The following is a 24,264-nucleotide window of genomic DNA, read 5'->3' as shown; positions in this document are numbered from 1 at the left end:
GAGTAGGTATTTAAGGAATGCTGTGGGGTGGGGCATTTGCCGGGAACAAACGTGAACTCTTGTGATGTGAACTCTTGTACCTGGACTCTTTGTATTTTGGATCAAATTTGTTTTCTGCTGAGTTTTCCTTGCTGTCTTCAGTTTTGCAGTTTGCAGGTTACAGGCAAGCTGGGCGTTGAAAAGATCATACTTTGTTTGTTATCTGTTTTACTTTAAAGAACTGTTTAACTCCGTTGACCTTTTTATTGAACTTGTGCCAGCATATGTGGGGGCTGTTGGGTGAACGTTGGCAGTGCTTACAAAGACAATTATTCTGACCAGCTAATTCCTTTGCCTCCGTTCGGGGCTCTGGGTCATCACACATAAGTATCAATTTTTGTTTCTTGCATCAAGATGGCGAGAGGAAAAGTATTTTGAAATCAAACTTTATTTTTTTATTTTCTGTTATAAGAAATATAGTACAGTAGATTTTGAAACCCAAAGGTTGTGATCTAGTCTTGAGATTCAATTAATTAGAGAAAGTCAATCACACACCAGTTTTGAATATGACTGGTTATCTTAAATATCTTAAATTAGAATATACCGTAAATGCCGGTGTACAAGGCGACCCGGCGTATAAGACGACCCCCGTCTTTATAGCCGGGCTGCATTCCTAGAACGTCGTCTTATACGCCGGAAACTACCAGTATTTCCGGCGTTTAAGACGACTTGGCGTATAAGATGACCCCCGTCTTTGGCACCGATTTCAGCGCTCGCGGAAGTCGCCTTATACGCCGGCATTTACAGTAGATAAGAAGGAATACCTTGCCATAGTCAAGGGAATCAAGTTAAGTGGGGTAGAATTTGTTTGTTTGTTTGTTCATATCCTGCCTTTATTATTTTTATAAATAACTCAAGGTAGTGAACATACTGAGAAAATATTATATGTGGATGTGTCAGCCTTCCCAGGTAGACCTGATGGGAAACATGACCAGATGTCTTAATTCTATTTTATTGTAAAATTACATTAACAGAATTTTACATGTCTTATTGTACAAATCTCCCATCATCTGTTTTATAGCCAGTTTTTTAAAATGAGAAATGTTTACTTTAGGTTTACACTATATGGAGATTTTCATGCATGCTCCGTCTTAGAGAAGGGAGCCAGTTTTGTCAGTTTTTTTGCAGTCAGAGAAAGATCCTATACAAGGGGACTTGAGAATCATATACAAGCCAGGGATTCAGACTGTTCAACCTACCACTGGTCTCTGTCTGCACTCACATAAAAAGATAATGACTCCATTGAGTCAAACTTTACATCTGATAATTTCATAATCATAGTTATATCTCATTCAGTATTCACCAGATCTAGCATTGTTTAGTTTTTCTAAAGAACTGAGGTCTGAATGGTGGTGCCACCTGCTATGGCTTACACTCAAGCATACAATAAGAATCCCTGAGCTAAATGAAAGTAGTCTTTCAACATATACTATTAAACTTTCAATGAAAGATATTTCATATTTCCTTTTTTAAATAACAGTGAATTTTTTAAAATCATACTTAAAATGCATGGAGTGCTAGTCCAACTGAGAGTATGTTGCCTATTAAAATATTCTAGAGGAAATACAGGCAGTCAGCCCACTTTCTGCATTGCTATCATTTTGGCTTTGTGGATTTCCCATATGGCAGTTCAGAATCTATAATTTAAAGAATTCAGCCTAAAATGGAACAGATGAACCTTCTGCTTAAAGCATGTTGATTATTTTAATATGTAAGAGATCAACTGCAGTATAAAAAAACAGTAATTTGTCATTGCATTTCTGTTTCAGGATAATTATCTTAATCTTGTTTCAGTGTGTGTAAATAAATTGTTAATTATGACATGAGAAATATATGCCAATTAACCTTTGTTCTGTTTTTCAAAAGTCAATAGAGTATTTTGCATTCTGAGTTGCATTTTTCTCTGTTTTTCTCATCCTGTGACCTGTTTGTTAGTTTCACCTATAGTGGTTTGAGAATACTTTGCCAACAGATATTAGCTTCAGTGATTGAGTCTGAGTGGATCTTTGGTAACTCAGTAAAATTCAAAGAAAAGATATTTTTGATGTGACTTTTCACAATGAGCTGAATTTCCAGATGGAGCATTGTAGGATATTATAAGTATAAGAGTTTGCTCTGTACTAATTTAATTAACCTGGAGGAACATTGTCCATGGGGTCGCGATGGATCGGACACGACTTCGCAATTAACAACAACAACAACAACAATTTAATTAAACAATATTGTTTATCCATTGCATGTACAAAAAATTCCATGCAATATATTACTACTTACTGGTTACTAAGACTTATAATTAGCATGTTCAAAGAATGTATACTATATTGGTAATCCTCAGGCTATGACTGTGTGAAGTTATGACAAGGCTGAATGAGTTGCATGGTACTTGGCAACCAGCTTGCACTTACAATGTTTGCAGTATCCTCTGGTTATATGATCAATGTTTGCAATTTTCCATGCTGGCTTCCCATAAGTAAAATCAATCAGAAAGCCAATAAGTAAAATCACAAGTTGCTCCTGCTACTTTTTTTCTGGGTATCTCAGGCAATATAGTCAGTATATGAAGAATAATGGATTAAGAGATCCATGATTTATATCCAAGCCAGAGTTTATTGAGCATAGCCTATGTAAAGCATAGCATAGTTTTACATAGTTTTACATTCCTAAAATCTCCCTAAGATGCTCCGAGGGACATTTTGGAAGTAATAAAGATAAAGCAATAAAGATCATCCACATTGATAGGATTGTGTTTAGATTAAATCTACATAAAATTATAATGCAAATATTAAACTTTGCTTGAAGAAAAATTCTAAGTGTGAATGTGTGAAAGAACAAAATTTTTATTTGTGTTTGTAAGACAGATTCATTTGACACTCTAAAACTTGGTTTTGGTTTTGGTGGCAGATTGTTTTTTTATGATTCTGCTGGTTATCCTACTGATAAGTTTAAGCTCTCTGGAGGAATACTAGGAATTTTAGTCAAGTTTCTCCTCCCCAACTTTTTGCTTGGTATCCACCTGATTTGTTGAATTTCTGCTCCCATAATTCTTAAGCATCCTCACTAAAAGTCATACTGAACCCACAATAATCTAGATGCCTTGACTAAGACTGATTGAAACTCTCTTTACAAATTTGTGTAGCTCCATTTTAAAGCGCTACATCCTAATCTTGAAAAGGAGTCAAATTTAGATTATATTTAGATTATGAGACATACTTTGGTAAAGATAACCACTTGGCGTATTTCAAAACATGAATATTGCAAATAACAAATGCTTCTTCTATTGTATTGTATCATTTGGTATTGGTTTCTTATTACTGAATGGGGAGATATTAGTTGGTGATGAGGCTGGCAGAAGCGTTCTCTGTGTTGATTAGGAATGATATTGCTTTTAGAGAGATAAAAGAAAATGCAGTCTTTTGTCTTTGAATAATGGGAAAGTGGTCATGTTAAATAGGAGGTACATCCATTTGGGTGGTGTTGAATAGTTTCAGATTTTTTAAATGAAATCTTTTTCTAAAATAGCTTTTAGAAGATGGAAGAGAGAGATTCATTCCCCCAAATGTGTTTAGTTTCTTTCTGCAGCTATTTATGCAAAGGTTATTGGGAACAATAATGTCTAGAACTAATGCAATTACCCCTTGGGAATAGTTTTATCTAACACGCATTATCTGTTCACTGTTTAATTTGAATCTCAGAATTAATCAGTGAAGTGTTGGTGAACAATCCTTTATTTGTGCTTAATTTGAGAGCAACTGTTAGCTCTGTAGTGCATCTCTGAATGTACCGTAAAGTGTTCCATCTATTTAATCACATATACTTGTTTCTTTGTGGATGAGTATCACAGGCTGTGTTTGAATCAAGATAATTTGATGGCATAGTTCTGGAAGTACATTTATTTTTAATATTAAAATTAACATTCATATTATCACAGAATATTTGGAGATGGTCTAGTTCAGCCCCTTGCTCTTCACTATTAGAGAATACCTGAGGGTTGACCATCTAGCCATTAAGCTCCTCTAGTAGAGGAGAATCCAGCATCTTCTGCTCCATTGCTAGGCAACTTTACCTTTAGAAATCAATCCTTCAAGGAAGTACCACAAGAAATATGTGAATTCTACTTTATCCATATAGGTTACAATAATAGAATTTTGAAAGTCTAACAGTTATTCTTTTCCTTCCCTCTTATTTCCAAGAGAGTCATTGTAGGGCCACCTCATGCTTTCTTGTTTTCCTGAGTTGAGCTCATGTTTTATTAATGGTTGCCACATAATTTTTCTGCAGTATTCTAGCTGGAGTTTTAGCAAAACAGAATAGAGAAGTGCTTTCTTCTGATCTTGACCTTATTCTGGTTGATATAGCCTAGAACTGCATATACTTTTTTGCAGCTGCCTCACAGAGCTGTCTCACTCACAGTGTGGCTCAATGTGTGGCTCATAATCTTTAGTTTGTGACGCACCAAGGTACTCAGTTTTTTAACATATAGACTGCTGCCCAATATAATATCCCACATCCTATGTTTTTTTCCCCACAATTGTAGGACTTAACATTTTTCCTTATTGAAATTCATCTGTTTCTTCCCCATTCTTCCCTGACTTACCCAATTTAAATCTTACATCAGTCTGCACATTCCATGCATCTGATAAAGTAAACTGCAGCTTGCAAAAGCCTTTTAATAAAATTTATTAGAAAAAAAGCTATCAGATTCTTAATTTTTTGTTATTATAGACTGAGAAGGCACTCTTCCTATTGAATCTTAATAGTATTTTCAAAATTATTTCATAATCACACAAGTCATTTGTAAAATATTACACTATGGAGCCCTGCTTTACACCTTCAGCACTTCCTTCCAGCTTGATGTAGAACCACTGATGTACATTTTTTTTACTATAGTCATTCAGCCATCTATTTAATGGTAATATACTCTAGCCCTTACCATCTTCTCTATTAAAATTTCCTAGGAGACTTTGCAGAATGCATTACTGAAATCAACATTTACTATGTTCACTGCATTCCTGAAGTCAACTAAACTAGTCAGACTATTGCAAAAGATCAGGTTGCTTGATGTAATTACTCTTAATAAAGCCATGCAGCTTCCTGTCAAATGATGCCTTCTTTTCAAAAAGTTGTGACAGTTTAATAATCTGTTTGAGAGTTTTGCTTGATATCAGCATGAAACATATTTCAGACTTTTGTCTTCAGTGCATATGAATAATTGATTTACAGTGTGATCTTATGCATTTCTATTAGAAATAAATCAGAGTTTCCGGTGACTTTTCTGTAAAATGGGTGCTGGGGAATGAATTTCCCTTCCCCAAGCCCGATTTCTACCAGCTGGGGAGGTAGGACTGAAAAGTCGCCCCGAAGGGGCGACTGGCTATATAGGGTGAAACTTTGCAGATCACGAACTGGCCGGCTTGACCTCATGACCGGCAGAAAGGAGACCTCATGACCAGCAGAAAGAAAGGCTGACCACACTCATGCAGTCTGCCAGAAGCAGCTGATCATCGGAGACAACGAATTTTAAAGCAGAAGGCAAAACAGCTGATCTGGGTGAGACTACTTTCCTTATCTGTCTACAAGTGGAAATACCAGTTCTGGGAAACAGCATTCAAAAGCAAATCCCCAAGCTCCAGGGAGGGGGGATTTTTTTCCTTACCCCTCCCTCTTGAATTATAAGCAGCGGTTTAAGCTTTGGGGAAATTAAAACTGACTTATAACAATACTCTGAAGATGACAGAGGCATAAAAGAAGGATAACTTGGAAAACTTTTGGTTTTATAAATCTTTTTTTTGTTTATTTTTTGTTTGGAACCTATCAGATTTTTGACTTCTTAAATGTTTTCAAAGTATGGTGGGAATGGACATCTAATGACATCTAGTGGCAAAACTGAGAACTACATGCAGGTTTTTTTTGTCTTTATTTTACTGAGTTGCTCTGATTGGAGTAAAACTTGGCTACATGCCCAAACATTACTTATAGTTTAAACCTTTTGGTGTCCTTGGAATTTAAAATCCTGAAGATTATGGCTGGAAAAGAAAGACTCTTTTTGGATTGCCCTGTGTTACAGGATGGATTGCAATTATAAATAAAAACTATGTTTGAAGTCATCTGTTTACAAATACAGCTTGACCTGGAATCTTTATAAGCTGTTTTGAAAGAGTGAATAACAAAAAATCCCTCTGAACAGAATACTTTGGATTACAAATTTTGGAATTTTTTCTTTTTTTTCCTTTTTTTTTCTTTTTTTCCCTTTTACTATTTACTATTTTTATTGTTTACCTCTCATATTTGTTAGGAGCCTATAGGATTATAAATTTTGACTTACTTGGTGGATTACAACGTATGATTTAAAGATAAACATGAGCACTCCTAACTTATCTAAAGTTGGAAAAAAAGGACTTTCTGCTCCCTCTTTGGCTTCTGCAAGTCCAGTCTATCAGAGATCAGTTGATACAATGCTTCAACAAGAAAAGGCTAATACCTTCCAAAAGGACACTCAAGCGACTCTACAAGCAATACAAGAGGCAATCGCTACTCACATGATGGTCACGTCGAGAAACTATGAGGAATTGAAAAGTGATTTTGTTAAAATAAAAAATTAACAATATGGATTCTCAATTTGAAACTTTTAAACAGATGATCACAGATAATCAACAAAGAATTCAAAAAATAGAAGATAAATCAACTGAGGTTGACCAGAAACTAGAAGTTTTAAAAGGTGAAAATCAGAAGTTGATCCAAATAAATGAAGAACTAGAAAACTCGATAGCTGGGATGGATATGGACATACTTTTTAAGATTTCAAAATATAATGGAAGATAAGGAAGAGGATCTCCTAGGCTTGATAACTGAATTATTGGCAGATGCATTAGAAACTGGGAAACAGCAAATGGAAGGAGAATTAGACCAGATCTATCGAATCAACTCAAACTAGGCTAGAAGAAATAAAGTTCAGGGAAGTACATGTTAGATTTCTTAAAAGATCTACAAGAGACGAGATTTTGAGAAGAGTAATAGATGAACCTTTAAAATATAAAGAGAAAGAAATTGTAGTCCTCAAACAAGTTCCTAGAAGAATAAGAGAATCCCGAAGAGAATACCAGTTTCTAACTAGGAAATTAATTGAAAAAGGAGTGAATTTCAGATGGCTGATTCCAGAAGGGATTTTAATTTACTGGGATACAAAAAAATATAGACTGAACATGCCGCTTAAAGCAATGGAATTCTTCAACAATCATAGAGCATTTTTGGAAAGAGGTGACCCTTAATCCAGTACAAAGAGAGAAACAAAGAAACAGGAAGAAATGGCAGTCAAACCAAGAGGAGCAGTCAAACCAAGTTATAAGGCTATAACTTATATTGCTAAAAAGAATAAAGAAAAGAAACAACAACAGTTAAACTTAAAGGAAGAATTCAGAAAGTTAGAATCAGAATTACAAATAGATCCATAAAAGAAAATACTTAGAAACAAATGGAGATAATAAAACATAAATTAAATTTAGCCGAAATGAAAATAATGGCTCAACAGATTAAAGGGCTAAACAGAACTTCTTTGAAAATGCCAACAAACTGGGAGATGGTTAGCATATAGACTGAAAAAAGAAAAAGAGAAAAAATTGATAAGCAAGCTGCAAGATCCAAAAGGTGAATTATAGTTTCAAAATGATACAGTTAAAAAAAGTACTAAAGATTATTATGAGATACTGTATAAGGCAGAAGAAATAACCAAAAGAAAAAATACAGCAGTACTTTAAAAAAGTAGACTTACCAAAAATTCCAGAGAATATTCGAAACATATTAAATGGAAAAATACCAATGATGGAGATTATAGAGGCTATAAAAAGGCAAAAAAGATAAGACTTCTGGCCCAGATGGATTACCTGCAGAGTTTTATAAATCACTACAAGATGTATTAAGTCCGATCCTGAAAGAACTGTGTAATGAAATTCTTCCAGAGGCTAAAATATCAAATACATGGACTGAAGCCAATATTACTTTAATACCCAAAGAAGACTCTGATTTAACACAAATAAAAAATTATAGACCAATATCACTATTAAATGTAGATTACAAAATCTTCGCCTCAGTAATGAAAGAACGACTAAAGACATTTTTGATCGAATTTATACATACAGACCAAAATGGTTTCCTACCTAAAAGACAGATAAAAAATAATTTAAGAATGATTCTTGATGTGTTAGAGTACTATGAAATTCATTCTGGGAAACAGATGGTTTTAATATTCCTTGATGCACAGAAAGCATTTGACAATGTAAACTGGCAATTTATGTTTCAGCAATTTGCAGAAATGGACTTTGGAAAAAAAAATTATAAATGTAATCAAAACAATTTATTGTAAACAAACAGCCAAAATAATTGTAAATGGAGATCTTACAGAAAACTTCAATATCAAAAAAAGGCACAAGACAGGGATGCCCACTATCTCCATTGCTATTTATACTAACATTGGAAGTACTGAATTGAAACATTAGACAAGATATAGAAATTAAAGTACTGGAGATAAAAGATGAAAAATATAAACTACAAGCATTTGCAGATGATTTAGTTTTTATATTGGAAGATCCATTGGAAACAAGCACCACAAACGTCTGGAGAAAATAGAAAAAATTGGAGAAGTGGCAGAGTTGACAATAAACAGAGAAAAGACTAACGTGCTAACAAAGAATCTAACAGAAAAACAAAAATATCAACTAACAAAAACAAATTTTTAAATAGTTAAAAAAGTTAAATATTTGGGAATTTATCTAACAGCAAGATGTGTAACAATAAAAGAAAATAACTATATAAGACTGCTTAAAACAAATAAAACGGATTTGGAAAAGTGGAAAAACTTCCAATTTTCAATGTTGGGGAGAATAGCAACAGTGAAAAAGAATATCTTACCAAAAATACTTTTTTTATTTCAAATGATTCCTGTAAGGCTGGGAAAAGCCTTTTTTTGATGAACTGAATATAATAGTATTGAAATTTATTTGGCAAGGAAAAAAATTAAAGTGTATTAAAGTGAAAATACTACAAGAAGTGAAAGAAAGTGGAGGATTTGGACTGCTGGACTGGAGATTATACTACCAAGCAACTTTTTTAACATGGCTTAAAGAATGGATAATGCTTAGAGATAAAAGACTATTGTACCTAGAGGGGCATGACCTACAAATTGGTTGGCATGCTTTTCTGTGGTATGGGAAGAATAAAATACATAGATACTTTCAAAACCATTTTATAAGGAATGCATTTCTTTCAGAATGGGAAAAAATGAAAGAAAAAAATATATTAAGATACCTGAATGGCTTTCAACAATGGAAGCTTTTGCTTATCCAAATGTAATTAACTACGATAAAGTTGTGACTTATAAAGATATTTTGGACAATGAAGAAAAACTGAAAAACAGACAAGATTTACAAGAACAAGGTATTGATCTAGCATGGTGGCCATATCTGCAAATTCAAAAAAGATAAAATCTATACAAAAAGAAAAAAGAAATAAATGATACTGAGTTGCCATCCTACATAATTCCAGAAGGACTTCTTCAAAAATTATCATTGCACTCTTAGCCAGTTTTAAAAAAAAATAATTTGTAACAAAAGGAATCATAACTGTATCTATAAATCTTTCTGCGAATTGTAAATAAGACAACCATTGCCAGTATGATCTTTATCCTCCTACCAGTTGTTCTCTTGATTTTATTCTGTTTTCCTTTTGGCAAAATGCTAGTATCTCATGATACATTACAGGTACACTTTGACTTACAAAAGTCCATTTAATGATTGTTCCAAGTTACAATGACACTGAAAAAAAGGGACTTATGACCCTTTTTCACACTTACGAGCATTGCAGCACTTCCATGATCAAAATTCAGATGCTTTGCAATTGATTCATATTTATGATGGTTGCAGTGTCCTGATGTCATGTGATCATTTTTTGTACTCCTGACAAGCAAAATCAATGGAGAAGCCAGATTCACTTAACAACCATGTTACTAACTTAATGACTGTAGTGATTCCCTGAACAAGAAAGATCTTAAATTGGGCAAAACTCATTTAACAAATGTCTCACTTAACCATCTCAGTTTTGGGTTCAATTGTGGTCGTAAGTTGAAGACTATCAATAACCATTTTGTTTATTTCTTGTCTAAAATTCTGATGTAGCAGTAACTTGAATATGCATATGTATCCAACTGATCAAGTAATTAATTATTTGATTTAGTTGGATAACAAAACAAATGATAGGTAATACATTGTAGACATCATTATAGAAGTGGGAGTTTCTCTTAAGTAGATGTAATTTGTCTTGCATTGCTTGGTTATGCACTATTGCTCTGTGTCAATACAGATATTTCAAACTGTTTCATATTTTAAATATTACCAGGTAATTGCTTAAATAGCAACTCTTGTTAGCCATTTATAACATTAATCCAACTCTAACTTTCTCAGCCTAATATTTTCCACATAGGTTGGGACTATAATCTTCCAAATTCCGAGCCAGAATGACTTTTAGTCACCAAAAGTTGTGCTATGCCTTGGGATCAAGAGTAGATCTTTGCAAGCCTTTGTTCAAGCTTTCCCTCCTCTCATTTGTATCTATTTCAAGTACCCTGTATGACTTACTAGATTTTATTTAGAATTCATGGGGTCACTATAAGTCCTTGCTAGAAGAGGAAGACCATCTTTAACTTAATTGTAATATCATACACCTTGGGAGGCACTTTGAGATGGAAAAATCTTACGCATTTTCTGGCCAGGGAATATTCTGAGCAAAACAGAACTATTCCCTCTATAACTTTGAGTACCGTTTGAAGAGAATTCTGCCAGAACAAATCAAAGTCAGTATACCCTGAGTGTAAAGTCATAGAAGTCTAGCTAGGAAAAAAAGGTAGAAATCTCACAAGCTTTGTTCATGTGCTTTGCCTGTCAAACAAAGAGTTTGGGGTATAGATATCACAGGCGAATTACAAGCCTGGATTTGCCCAGACTATCCCCTAAAAATCCAATTATCACATTTGTATACCCTTCTCCACAGGACAGATATACTTGAGGCTGTCATTTCATCCTCTCGATAGACTTGTGAGGTAAATTAAGCTGAGATGTAGTTGTTAGTGAAGAAGGTTATGCTGAGAGAATAGCTCTCCAGAGAAAGACAGATTGTACACTGATAATAATTGCATTTCAACTCATATATTGGATTTATGTTGTTTCAACTCTGTCCTTTTTCCTGCAGCCTGCCCTCTCAAATTCTGCTTCAACGGGTGCAAAGGATTTGAACTGTGTTCAGTGCAACTTGGTTCTGGCTGCTGAATAGCTTTTGCAAGAAATAAAAAAAAAAAATCCATGTCACTATATTAAACTATGGTTTTACCTTTTTGAATGACTTGCCTGGTTAATCAGATCAAATGTTCATTATGGTCATACACCTAGCATAGTAGCTTGATTCTCTTTTCAAAATGGCATATTAAGAAGTTCATGCAATTTATTGGTCAGTGTTTGCTTAATATCCAGCTTTCAATGATGGCCAGATCCAGTGTGCCAAAAATCTGTTCTGTCCACCCAGGGTTTCTCTTGCGTTAGTACTTTAATATATCTGCCATCTTCCTGAGTGAATGAGAAATGTTATGGCCATTTGGAAACATGTTTGCAGCTTTCTGCTTTGACAGGAAAATAGAGAAACATTTCTATAAGGGTGAATTTGTCATATAGCAAGCTAGCAACTAAAAAGTTGTGTGAGTACAACATGGATTGTCAGCCTAATGTCTACTACTTCAGTTGAAAATGAAAAGGCAGCATGGACATGCTATTTTCACCCTCTGACTGATATTGCCTGCATATCAATAGTATTTCAGCTGCTGGGAAGGCTACCAAGCAAGAATGGAGAAAAGATAAGAGGAATACAACAAGGAACAGAAAGCAAAAGTAACATGGAGTGAATGTGGAAATGTGTGGGCTTTCTTTGGTGTGAGCTGGGGGATAAGACTGTTCCAGAGCTATGGGTATCAATCGGAGATTTGAGTTTAAGACCAAAAAGTCACCTATACAGCTTTATCACTCACCTAATTTTATTGCAAATTACATACTTGGGCACCTTCATTCAGCTGAAGTGACTTTTTCTTTAGAACAGCAGTGCTGAGCAGAGTATTGTGAAGTTACTAAATATTTCAGATGTGGTATGGTAGTATTCTTGAGGGAGCTGAATCTTGTTGTTCAGTCATTGCACTAAATAAATTGATGGGAATGTTTTATTTTATTTCTGTTGGTAAAACAAGATGCAATAAATTTCTTCTGCAGTTTATTAAATCGCCAAAATGGTATCAACCTATTTTTATTAACACAAAGAAAATTTTAATTTAGAACATATCAAGATCAAATGAAAGTTTTTGCAAATCAGTTATTATGTTATCTTTTTCACTTCTGGTTTACAAATGCCATATTTCACAATTCTGATGGTGCCTAATTTATTTTATAAACAATATTAAATATAAGAAAATAAGCCCTGACCCATTTTTTTATTTCTTTAAATAGAACATTTCTTCCTTTCCTTTCCTTTCCTTTCCTTTTCTTTCCTTTCCTTTCCTTTCCTTTCCTTTCCTTTCCTTTCCTTTCCTTTCCTTTCCTTTCCTTTCCTTTCCTTTCCTTTCCTTTCCTTTCCTTTCCTTCCCTACCCTACCCTACCCTACCTTTCCCTTTCTCCAGCATAATGAATGTAGAATCCACCGGTGGGTAATCTCAGCCTTCCTGCTCAGATGAGACTAAGTCAGAACTTTAGCCACGCCTCTCTCTGGGAGTGTCCCCCAGTTATTGACTTAGTCTCAGCTCAGTAGGACACAACTTCTTTGGCTCCTCAGTTAGACTAGGTTAATAAATTTGGTTAATTTTCTAATTGGAATTCATTTTATTCAAAAATCTCTAAATTAATGTGTCTTATTCTTCATTGATATTTGGACTCAAATTGGCAAATAATTTTGGCAGTTTAATCCTTTTGGATATTACTCAGGCCTCTGGGCCTCAACAGTCTAACAGGCTCCTGCAGAGAAAGCTACAGGCTGATCTAAAGTGGGGCTTTTTGCTCCGATCGAACTGATCAGCGGGAGCGCGGATCAGCCGAACAGCTGGATCACGGCGAATAGGAGTTTCCTCAGAGCTTGAACAGAGCGGAGGGCTTCCCTTTCCTACTGTTGCCAATGCCACGAGGTTTCTCTGTTGGAAGCAGGTGACTTCAGATCGCAGCAGAGCTGCGCGACCAAACCACAAGTGCCTTTAGGGAACGGGGGGAAGGGAACCTATTTAGATTGCAGATTCTTTAAAGGTCTTCCCTTCCAGGGGACCTTGTAGCCCCCTCTTCTTCATTTTCGGCACATTCGCCATTGTTTAGGAGGCACTAAAAGGCGCAGCTGCCATTTTGAACGCATGTTCAGGGCGCAGCCACCATTTTGAGCACGGATTAGGCACGGATGCCATTTTGTAGGGACTTCGTGTTCCTCTGAGTTCTATTGGGGCCTGCTTTCTTAGTTGCCCTGGCCTGCTGTGTCAGGCCTTCACTGGGGGGAAGCATTTTGATGCTCTTTCCGGCTAATTCGGTGCATTCTCCTTCTCCTTCTCCTCCTTTTCCTTTCCCCTCCCCATCCCATTCTTTCCTTTCCATCTCATTTAATCCAAATGAAATTTGCAACTGGAATTTATTGCAATTGCAGTCCAACCTATTCTGGAAAACTTCAGACATATATAAGTTTCCTAAATAAATACATTGATATTATCTAGTGACATCGTAATGGCTATATCTGCACAGTTTCCTTATTAAGGCAGCTAATCATTGCTCACAGGTCTTACCATGCTCAAACACAAATGTATTCACAAGATGACAATATGTAGCTTGTGGGAGTGTTTAATGTGTAAAATATAGTATCAAAATGGCACATAATCTTATCTTTGTCACTATATGTTAGATGCCTCTGTCTGTATGCAATATACAGAAGGGTGGATATCTCTTATTATTTATTTGGAACTAAGGCAGCATACTGAAAGGAACAAAGATAGAGCGTGTGAAAGGAGAACAGTTGTGAAAGGAGAGTAGACAAAAGAAAAGTATAGTGGCAGTAGTGCATTGCATAGAATTTTTCTGGTACTCAGAGTAAAAAAACTTCCTGTTTACCTGATTGTATTTCAGGTGTTCTTTTTCTGCCGTTTCTTTGAATATTATTAATAGTCCTACGCAAATGACTAATTGGTATTTATCCATTTGCTTGCTATTTGTAATTTTCTTGCTGCTTAGAAAACATAGATATTCAAATATCACTATTTCAAAGGGCAAATGAACTTGCAGAACATTAGGTTTAATGCATCCAATAATAGTTACTTGTTCGGAAATTAAACAATTGTATTTTGTAATAATCTAGAAAGTACCACATTTAAATCTGTGTGCATATATTCTCTTTCTCTCATATACACAGCCATTTTTCTCTCGTTTTTACACATGCAGACTGCCACATCTAGTTCTAGAAATTATTTGATGGCAGATGTACCATTATTACAAATTTCCCTACAGAATGTTAATAAGAATTACAGCAATAGTATTGTACTGCCACCATTTTTCAAAATATTATGTAGTTGTAGTTAAGAATAATTAGAAAGAAGATTTTTTTTAATAATAATACCATGTTGAATTTTTTCTAACAGAAATCAGAAGAAGAAGATCTTGTTCTTACTGCTGATGGCACCAGAGAATTCCTCACTTTTGAGGTTCCTCTTAATGATTCTGGGTCAGCTGGACTTGGTGTCAGTGTGAAAGGTAACCGGTCAAAAGAGAATCATGCAGACCTCGGCATCTTTGTGAAGTCCATTATTAATGGTGGAGCAGCTTCTAAGGTAAGTGTATTTCAGACAGGTCAGATAATGTTCCATAATCCAGCATCTCTTAGGCAATCCACTATTGATTTCCTGTTATGCATCGTTCCTTCCTCCATTTCCCAGTTTTCCATTTGAATAATTAGTATGATGATGATGCAGCAAATGCTAGCTGTACTTCAGATGCTCTAAATATAATAATATACCTGTATAGTTTAGGTTTACAACATGTCCATTCTGATAATATGCTTTTGTTAAAACAAAACACTAAGGGTTTTAATTTGAGGAATTGGGAGTCTCCCGGAATTGAATCTGTCTGAATTTGTTCCTCATATTGTAGTAAGTAATAGTTTATTTGGTCGATTTTGGCTTAAACTATTGGGGAAAAGTAACCATTTTGGTTTATAAGCTATGATTTATGATTTAGTGTGAATAAAGCTGTTGTGACCTATTCAGCATGCTTTAATATAAGGGTGATCCCAGTCAGAGTGTGTAATGGTTTGTGGAAAAAGGGAGATAGGGGAGGCAGCATAGCAAAATGGTTAGGGCAAGAAACTCAGATTGGACTCTTTCTAGTCGTATGACCTGTGAAAAAGATGGCAAGAGAATCCCGTTTTGATAAATTTTATGATTTAACCCTTAGTACATAGACAGGAAATAAAATCATATCAACCAGTTCTACTTTTTGTAAAGCTACATTAATAGAAATCTTGCAAGAGATTCTGTCAGCATTTCCTTTTTACAGTTGACCTTTATCTCAAAGCAAGAAGAGAAAGAAATGTGATGAACTGATTTCATTACACATGTCAGGATTATAATCTGTGAAATCACAATTAAGTTTTTTTTGCATAACTTTTTCAGTTATAAGAAATTACTTGCATTGTGTGTGTGATTCACTTAACCATCTTGCTTAACAAGGGAAATTTGAGTCACAGTTGTCTTAAGTCTTCTATATTAGGAGATCATTAAATTATTGGAGATGCAATAAGAACGCTTTATTAAAACATATGTTTTTATAATGTTCCAAAGTTATGTTTTGATAAAAGTTATTATATATATTAATTTGATTTTAAGGGAAAGTTTAACGTTCCTATTTAAATATTCATGTAATATTTTTGAACATGCACATTATTTTGAACATTATTTTCATGTGTACTACATGAAAACTGACAGCTGTACAATGGAAGTGGATGCCCTGTGTCCTTACTTTTGCCAAGAAATTAATTCTGCAACATTGGAAAGATTACCAATGAATTGACTATCTATATTATTTGCAATTTATGAATGAATATATGCACTACATGCACTATATTTGGATGATTCTGATAAAATATGGTCATCTTTTATTGAACCTGTTATGTAAAATGTCTCTGTCTGTCTCTCTCCCTCTCCCTCCCCCCCCTCTCTCACAAACATATATTCACACACACATATGCATGACAAAATCATAATTTATGTTATGTTTTTTCTGTTCTGTTTTGTTAAATTACTAAAGCCCCCCAAAACCTTTAATGTCTCAATTTCCCTTTTACTTGTTAGGATGGAAGACTCCGAGTGAATGATCAATTAATCGCAGTAAATGGAGAATCATTGTTGGGAAAGACGAACCAAGATGCCATGGAAACTTTGCGTAGGTCCATGTCCACAGAGGGAAATAAACGGGGAATGATTCAACTGATTGTTGCAAGACGAGTGAGCAAATGCAATGAGGTAAGAAACATTATGACTCTAGCAAAATAGCAGAGGTAGAAGTATACCTTCCAATAACAGGAAATAAAAGCATTTTAGCCATGTCAGAAATGAATGGATTGTTGTTAGTGACTCCAAATGGAAATGAATATAACTTCATTTCTATTTCATTTTCATGGGCTACTATAATGAAAAATAATCTGGATTTCCAGGAGGGAGGGGCTACAGTCCAGAGGATAAAGAGACAGCAAAGTTTAGATAGTTTGGTTGGGAGGAAGAGGGTCAAGGCAAGGGATTAAATCCCAAGAAGTTAATGATGCAAGAACTTTGCTTCAGGTTGGCAAGATTTTTGTCTGTAGGTGAGGAAAAATAAAAGAAACTACTTTGAAATAAGTCTGCATGTCCTTCTTGGTTATAACAGCTAGTCTCAGGGATACACAATTTTGGCTGGGAAAGTCTAAATATTTATGATGGATTGAGAACATGAAGCATTTTATGAGTTTATGTTTTATGAGAAAATATTAAAATTAGTCAAGTCTTGAATAACAGAAGAGAAGAGTGGGGCTTACACACTTAGCCAAAGATTTAGAAGGCTATGCTATAAGATAGTTTGTCTAAAATAAGATAGGACTAGCAGATGAAGACTATAACTTTCAATAGCTTTGCTTTTTTCTCCTCATAATTCAAGAATTGTACTCCAGAAATACAGTGTTTGATATTTTACCCATGTTTTCTTGAAAGGTTTTGGATGCATCTTCTGTAAAATGAAGTGAATTTCATATATACTTCAGCATGGGTAAAGAGATCCTTTGATGTCTTAATTCAGCTTTCATCACTTCCAGCAACATGGGCAAAGTTAGCAGATTATGATATTAATCATCAAAAACTACAGATTTTACCAATTTGTGAAAAGTACAGTTCTGCTAGCTAAAGAGCAGAATTCAGAATATATTGTTAAACCACATTTTGAGGTTTTTTAATTTTAACGGCATGGTTTTGCAAATATGATACAACAGATTTTTTAGCTTTTTGCTATAACTTGAATAGTGTAAAATTAGGACACATAAATATATATGCTTAGATTGTAAGTTCTGGGCTGGACTGCAATCTCCAAAACCTCTTATTGTTATCTTAGATAACAAGGGCAACACATACAAATTGTAGTGTAAGGTTATCTACTTTCACTGTATAATTTCACAAAAATAAGGATTTCTACTGTTGTATTCTATTTGCTGATGAGGATACATATTCTAATATCAAATATTATAAGAAACATATCATTGAAAGAAACATTCATGCCCTGAATTAATCTGTATATAATTCAATGCATTTTGTCAAGGCCAGTTCAAGACATTTAATTACTTGTAGAGAATCAATAAATGGCAAAGAAATTATCAAGATTTGGCAGAACTTCTTACAAATATCTGTTCAATGCTGATTACAATGATTTACTAACCACTTACTTTGAGAAAAGATGGCAGTCAATAAATTTTAGTATTTTTACAAAAAAAGTTTCTGTCCTTTCATAAAACCAAACATTTGTTGTTTGAGCTGCCTGCCTTGTTTCTGTAGGTGCCAGCTTATGCAATCTCAGAAAGAGCACTTTTAGTGAGGAGTTTATACTTTGTGCCAAAAAAACCCTAACTAGGCTCTATCCAATTTAAGGGCGTATGAATAAAATATTTTGTCAATGCTGCAAATACTGTATATTCTTGCTTTGACAATATGCAAAACTGTCTGGTATTTATTGGGTTAATACTTAGCTTAGAGTGGGGGGGGGGCGGGAAAGCCCGGGAAAGAAAGAGGAAGTAAACTTTTGACCTTCACACTAATTGGATAATGTGACCTGTGACTGCATGAGAAGGGAGGGGTTTAGCAAGAAAAGCTTGATGCCAGCGAAAGGAAGTTCAGATTCTGGCATCAACCCGTCCATCATGGTGAGCGCCAAAACTGTAGCTCTGCAATAAAGACTTTAGGAAACATGCCTGAAAGTTCTTTGAAGTGCTTCATTAGTCGGAACCTGTGACATCATGCCAGAATCCAACACTCTTTTCAAACGATCTGCGTCCCGAACTCCATCAGCTGCCTCTATGCCTGAGAGGAGCTGGCAAAGTTTTGGGGAAGATCTCATTATGGAGAAAGAAAGATTGCCTGAGACCAGCCCCGTAGCTGCAACAGTTTCCCGGGGGGGGGAAGTGACGGCCAGCAAGCCGGGGGAGAGAGGAATTTGGCAGATTTCCCAGCTGAGAGCGAAGACTTCAAGAGCAGAATGGACAGATAACACAGTTATGGGTGAGTCGTTGGAAAGATTTCAAAACTTAGAAATGAAAAACAGAAATCAGTTCCTACAAAGTGAAACCTACAGGCCCTCTATTGCAAATGTTCCTGCCATGGGCTCCAGCCCTGAGAGAGAAAATCCCAGTCTGAATCTTCTGCAGCAAAGGGGAAATTGGGTTTCCCAGCAAGTGGCTGATCCATGTCCTCTGAACTTACCACAGCTAATAGAGGCCTTGCAATGTCTTGGGGTGGTACAGAAGCCAGGAAATCAGCAGCTGGGGGGAGAACAGCCACAGCAAGGAGGTTGGCCACAGCCCCCAAACGTGCAACCCCTGGGCATAAATCTGCAGCCAGGTTGGGGCCTACAGCAACTGGGGTGGCCACAAGAGCAGCAGGAAGCCTGTCAGACCCTGCCTTTGCCGGCCAGAGACCCCAACCCTGAAGAGAGGGTGAGTTCCAGTCTGAGGCATCTGCAGCAATGGGTAGATGGGTTTCCCCAGCAGATGAATGATCATCAGCAGCAGAGGGCATCACCACCCCCTGCAACCCAAGAACAGAGAAGACCACCACAACCCCCACTTGCGCAGCCACCATTGGGAGGCCTACAGCAGCAGGGGGCACCATCCAACCCCACTGGCCAGCAGCAGAGGGCCCAGCGGCCGTGGAACCAGCCCCAGTGGGGGCCACAGCAGCCTGTGTTCGCACCACCCTTCAATGCAACCTTTGATGGGGACCCAGAGAAGCTAATTTTTTTTCTCAACCAAGTGCGTTTTCACTTGAAATGCTGGGCCTATCTGTACCTGGAACCAGGGGCCATGGTCGATGTTATTGCGTCCAACCTAGAGGGAGAAGCATCTGAATGGCTGAACAATCTATATAGCGAGCAAGCCCCCGAATGGGAAGATCCCCACCGCTTTCTTTTAAGTCTGAGAGAACGATTTGAGGACCCATCCATTGGCCTCAAAGCAGCAGGACAAATTCACAAAATAAAACAAGCTGGGAGGCCTGCCCTGGAGTACGTGCGAGAATTCCGCAAGATAGCAGGTCGAATAGAGGGATGGCCTGAGCAGTCCCTCATCCATTTCTCCATTGAGGGATTAGATGATCACCTCTCTCAGGCCTGCATCTATTGAGAAATACCTGATCGGCTTCAGGAGTGGTACCAGACAGCTGTGAAGCTAGATGTTAAGCTCTCTCGCTATAAAAAGCCTCCCCCACAGGAACCCAAACAGCAACCAGAGCTACCTGGACAGCAATCACACACACGAAAGCCTTCAACTACTGCAAGGGCTGAGAGACCCAGGCCACCTGCACGTCCTTCCTTCGAGTGTTTCTGGTGTGGACAAGGAGGACACCGAGCGGCCACCTGTCCAGTCCCCTACCCTCGACTGCAGAGCAAGCCAGGACCGGCAATGCAAAAGAAACCTGCTCAGCGGCTAACAAGAGAAAAATCCAATCGACCCACACAAGAAACAATTGCCCAGGTTACACCTCACACACAGGAGGATGCCAAGACTCCAGGTGGACCTGCCCCTGCTCTTCCCTTCTTTGATAGCGACGATGAAGAAGAAAACGACCCAATGGTGAGTCGACAAATCCTGCCTTTTTCACTGGCCGCCAAACTTATAATCCCTAAGTCTGGGGCACAAATAGACTTAAATGTACTAATTGATTCGGGATGTACCTGCTGCATTATTAGTCTGGCGTTTGCCATGAAAATGGGCATAAGGGCAAAACAGCTTTCCAAACCGATGAGATTTGAGCAAGCCGATGGCTCCCTGATGGGAGGGACTCTTATTACACAATTAACTGAGCCCTTACGCCTAGAAATATGTGCACACTGGGAGTTTATTTGTTTCCTGGTGGCTCCAAAAATGACCGAGGCAGTGATCCTAGGACTAGCCTGGTTGGACAAATGGAAGCCGTTTATCTGGTGGGAGAAAGGAATGAGAATTGTGAGACTACCTATAGGGCCTGATCCCCCTATTGATTCAACAGACGTTACTGGGCATCTTAGGCCACCCAATGAGCGAGCGCACATGGCCGCCGCACTGACTCCAGGTGAACCAGTCATCCCCAAAGAATACTTGGACCTGGCGGAGGTGTTCAGTGAAAAAGAATGTGATGCCCTACCCCCTCACAGACCCAATGACTGCTCCATCGAACTGGTGCCCGGAGCCAAACTCCCACGTCCGAGGATGTATGCTATGTCCCCCCTCGAAATGGAGGAGATGCAGCGATATGTGAACAAGAACCTAGCGAGGGTGTTTATTGAACGGGCCAAATCTTCCGTGGGAGCCCCTGTGTTGTTCAAAGAGAAAAAAGATGGGTCTCTTCGTCTCTGCGTAGACTACAAGGGACTCAATGCTGTAAGTGTGGAAAATAAATACCCCCTCCCTCTTCTAAATGATTTATTGACCCATCTGGCTAAGGGGAGTGTCTTCACTAAGTTAGACCTAAGAGAGGCATACTACCGGGTGAGAATAAAAGAGGGAGACGAGTGGAAAACTGCCTTCAACTGTCCAATGGGGAGCTATCAGTTCAAAGTCATGCCATTTGGATTACAGGGGTCCCCAGCTGTATTTATGCAGTTGATCAATGAGGTTCTACATGATCACTTGTACAAAGGGGTTTTGGTGTATCTTGATGATATCCTGATATACAGCACAAACATGACTGATCACATAAAGCTAGTGAGAGAAGTGTTAAAGAAACTATTGAATGCCAAGCTTTATGTCAGAGTGTCAAAATGTGAATTTCACCAAACCCAATTAGACTATCTTGGCTACCGAATTTCCAATGAGGGTATTGAAATGGATCCGGCCAAGGTGAAAACTATAATCGAATGGCAGCCCCCAAGGACTCGCAAACAGCTCCAGAGCTTTCTGGGTTTTGCCAACTTTTATCGTCAATTCATCCCTTCTTTTGCCGGGATTGCCCTTCCTCTTACAGAACTACTCAAAACAGGCAAAGGAGGAGGGAAGCCACGACCGGGCCAACCACTAGCATGGACAATGAGCTGTCAAACAGCTTTTGAGAATTTAAAGAGACTATTTTCCGCTGAACCGGTTCTAAAGCACCTCTGCCCAGGGGAACCCTTTGTGATTCAAGCCGATGCCAGCGATATGGCGGTTGGAGCAGTGTTACTTCAAAAGAACAAAAATGGGATCCTGCAACCCTGTGCCTACACCTCTAAGAAATTCACTGAGAGCGAGCGAAGATGGGCAATCTGGAAGAAAGAGGCCTTCGCAATTAGGTGGGCGCTATTGAACTGGCGACACTATCTAGAAGGGAGCAAGGTGCAATTTGAGGTATGGACAGATCACAAGAACTTAGTGGCACTGAAAACTCCCCGCAAATTGTCACCAAAGCAAGTACGGTGGGCACAGTACTTTAACCGCTTCAACTTCACTCTAAAGTACATACCAGGAGGAAAGAACTTTCTAGATGATGCGCTATCCCGGTTACCCCAGTACAAAAGTGAACGAGAGCAGGTTAACGAGGCAGTTATCCCCAATCCACAAACCGTTGCTCAACTTACACCTCGCAGGGTCCCGAATCCGGATGACCCTGGAGTGAAGAAAATAAAACGAGAGCTCCTCATGACCAATGGTTCAAAGATAATCAAGCGTCCCTAACATGCAAGGATGGCTTGGCTTATAAAGGGGGGAAGTTATATTTGCCAGAAGCGCTCCGTCTTAATGCTCTCAACCACAGCCACGATGTAAAGCAGGCTGGACACTTTGGATATTTGAAAACCGTACACCTCACCCGCCGGCAATTCTGGTGGCCGGGGCTGAAAAAGGATGTGGAAAACTATGTAAAAAGTTGTACTGTATGTGCCACAATGAAAAGAATCCCGGGGAAAACTCCTGGGTTACTGCAACCCGTGGCAGACCCTTCTCAACCCTGGGAAGAAATAGCTATGGACTTTATAGTGGACCTACCTGAAAGTAGGGGAAATACTGTCATCTGGACTGTGATAGACCTGTTCTTGAAACAGGCTCATTTCATCACCTGCAAAGGACTCCCATCTGCCCAACGCCTGGCCAAATTGTTCCTGAAACATATCTACCGGCTGCATGGTGCCCCTAAGCAAATAATCTCAGACAGGGGGGTGCAATTCACAGCGAAGTTTTGGAGAAATTTCCTTACATTGATTGGATCATCTCAAGGGTTATCATCTGCTTTTCATCCAGCCACCAATGGGGCCGCTGAAGCCGCTAACAAAATGGTGGAGCAATATCTTAGGTGCTACGTTTCTTACCAACAGACGAACTGGACTGATCTCCTCCCTTTTGCGGAGGTGGCGTACAATAATTCCGTGCACAGCAGCACCGGCTACACGCCTTTCAAAGTAGCCACAGGGAAAGAATTCACCCAATACCTGAATATCCTCAGTTGCCCTCCGCTTCACAGACACTTGATCAATGGGTGAGAGGGTGGGAAGAAGTTTGGAAAAACACAAAAACTGCGTTAAAAAAGACTTTTGAAACCTATAAAAAGCAGGCTGATAAAAAGAGGGCTCCCCAAAGAACATTCCAAGTTGGGAAAAAGGTCTATCTGTCTATCTAAATATCTACGCCTCAAATTGACCAGCAAGAAATTGGGACCAAAATTCTTGGGGCTTTTCCCCATAGTAAAGGTCATCAACCCAATCACAGTACAACTAAAACTCCCTAAACTGTTAGGGAAAATTCACCCAGTTTTCCATTGTAGTTTGTTGAAGCCTTATTGGGGCTCCACTTTGAGACTTCCTCCAAAGAAGTCACCTGGACCCCTCGTAGTGGCAGGGCAGACCCACTATGAAGTGAAACGTATTCTTGACTCCAGAATCTTTAGAGGGAAATTACAGTACCTAGTACAATGGAAGGGATACCCGTTGTCTGAAGCCACCTGGGTGAAATCTAGTGAAGTGAACGCCAACAGATTGATCGAAAGGTTTCATGTGAAACACCCCAGCAAACCGAAAGATAACCCTTAACATATGCTTTTGTTTACTTTACAGGATCTGTCCTTCTTGTAAGGGGGGCCGGATGTCAATGCTGCGAATACTGTATATTCTTGCTTTGACAATATGCAAAACTGTCTGGTATTTATTGGGTTAATACTTAGCTTAGAGTGGGGGGGAAAGCCCGGGAAAGAAAGAGGAAGTAAACTTTTGACCTTCACACTAATTGGATAATGTGACCTGTGACTGCATGAGAAGGGAGGGGTTTAGCAAGAAAAGCTTGATGCCAGCGAAAGGAAGTTCAGATTCTGGCATCAACCCGTCCATCATGGTGACCGGCAAAACTGTAGCTCTGCAATAAAGACTTTAGAAAACATGCCTGAAAGTTCTTTGAAGTGCTTCATTAGTCGGAACCTGTGACATATTTGAGATCTGAAATGCAGCAATGAAAAGCTAATTTAA

At 37.9% G+C, this 24,264-nt stretch overlaps 1 protein-coding gene across 7 annotated transcripts in view; it reads left to right on the top strand.

Annotated features, from left to right (window-relative positions):
• Window positions 1-24,264, top strand: part of LOC120310748 (partitioning defective 3 homolog) — a 449,365-nt gene that overhangs the window by 182,247 nt on the left and 242,854 nt on the right. For all 7 annotated transcript variants that reach the window (XR_005557452.1, XR_005557451.1, XM_039349526.1 and 4 more), the window contains 2 exons: window positions 14,718-14,906; window positions 16,425-16,595. Coding sequence is in view for 5 of the 7 variants with exons in the window: in XM_039349526.1 (XP_039205460.1) it covers window positions 14,718-14,906; window positions 16,425-16,595 (360 nt within the window). In the remaining 2 variants the exon portion in view is untranslated. The remainder of the gene's footprint in view (window positions 1-14,717; window positions 14,907-16,424; window positions 16,596-24,264) is intronic.

Source organism: Crotalus tigris, unplaced genomic scaffold (assembly GCF_016545835.1).
Source record: "Crotalus tigris isolate CLP2741 ecotype Arizona unplaced genomic scaffold, ASM1654583v1 scf7180000018287.699579, whole genome shotgun sequence".
In the NCBI taxonomy this organism is placed as follows: domain Eukaryota; kingdom Metazoa; phylum Chordata; class Lepidosauria; order Squamata; family Viperidae; genus Crotalus; species Crotalus tigris.
The sequence above is the reverse complement of the archived record's forward strand: the minus strand, read 5'-3'. Positions and strand labels throughout refer to the sequence as shown.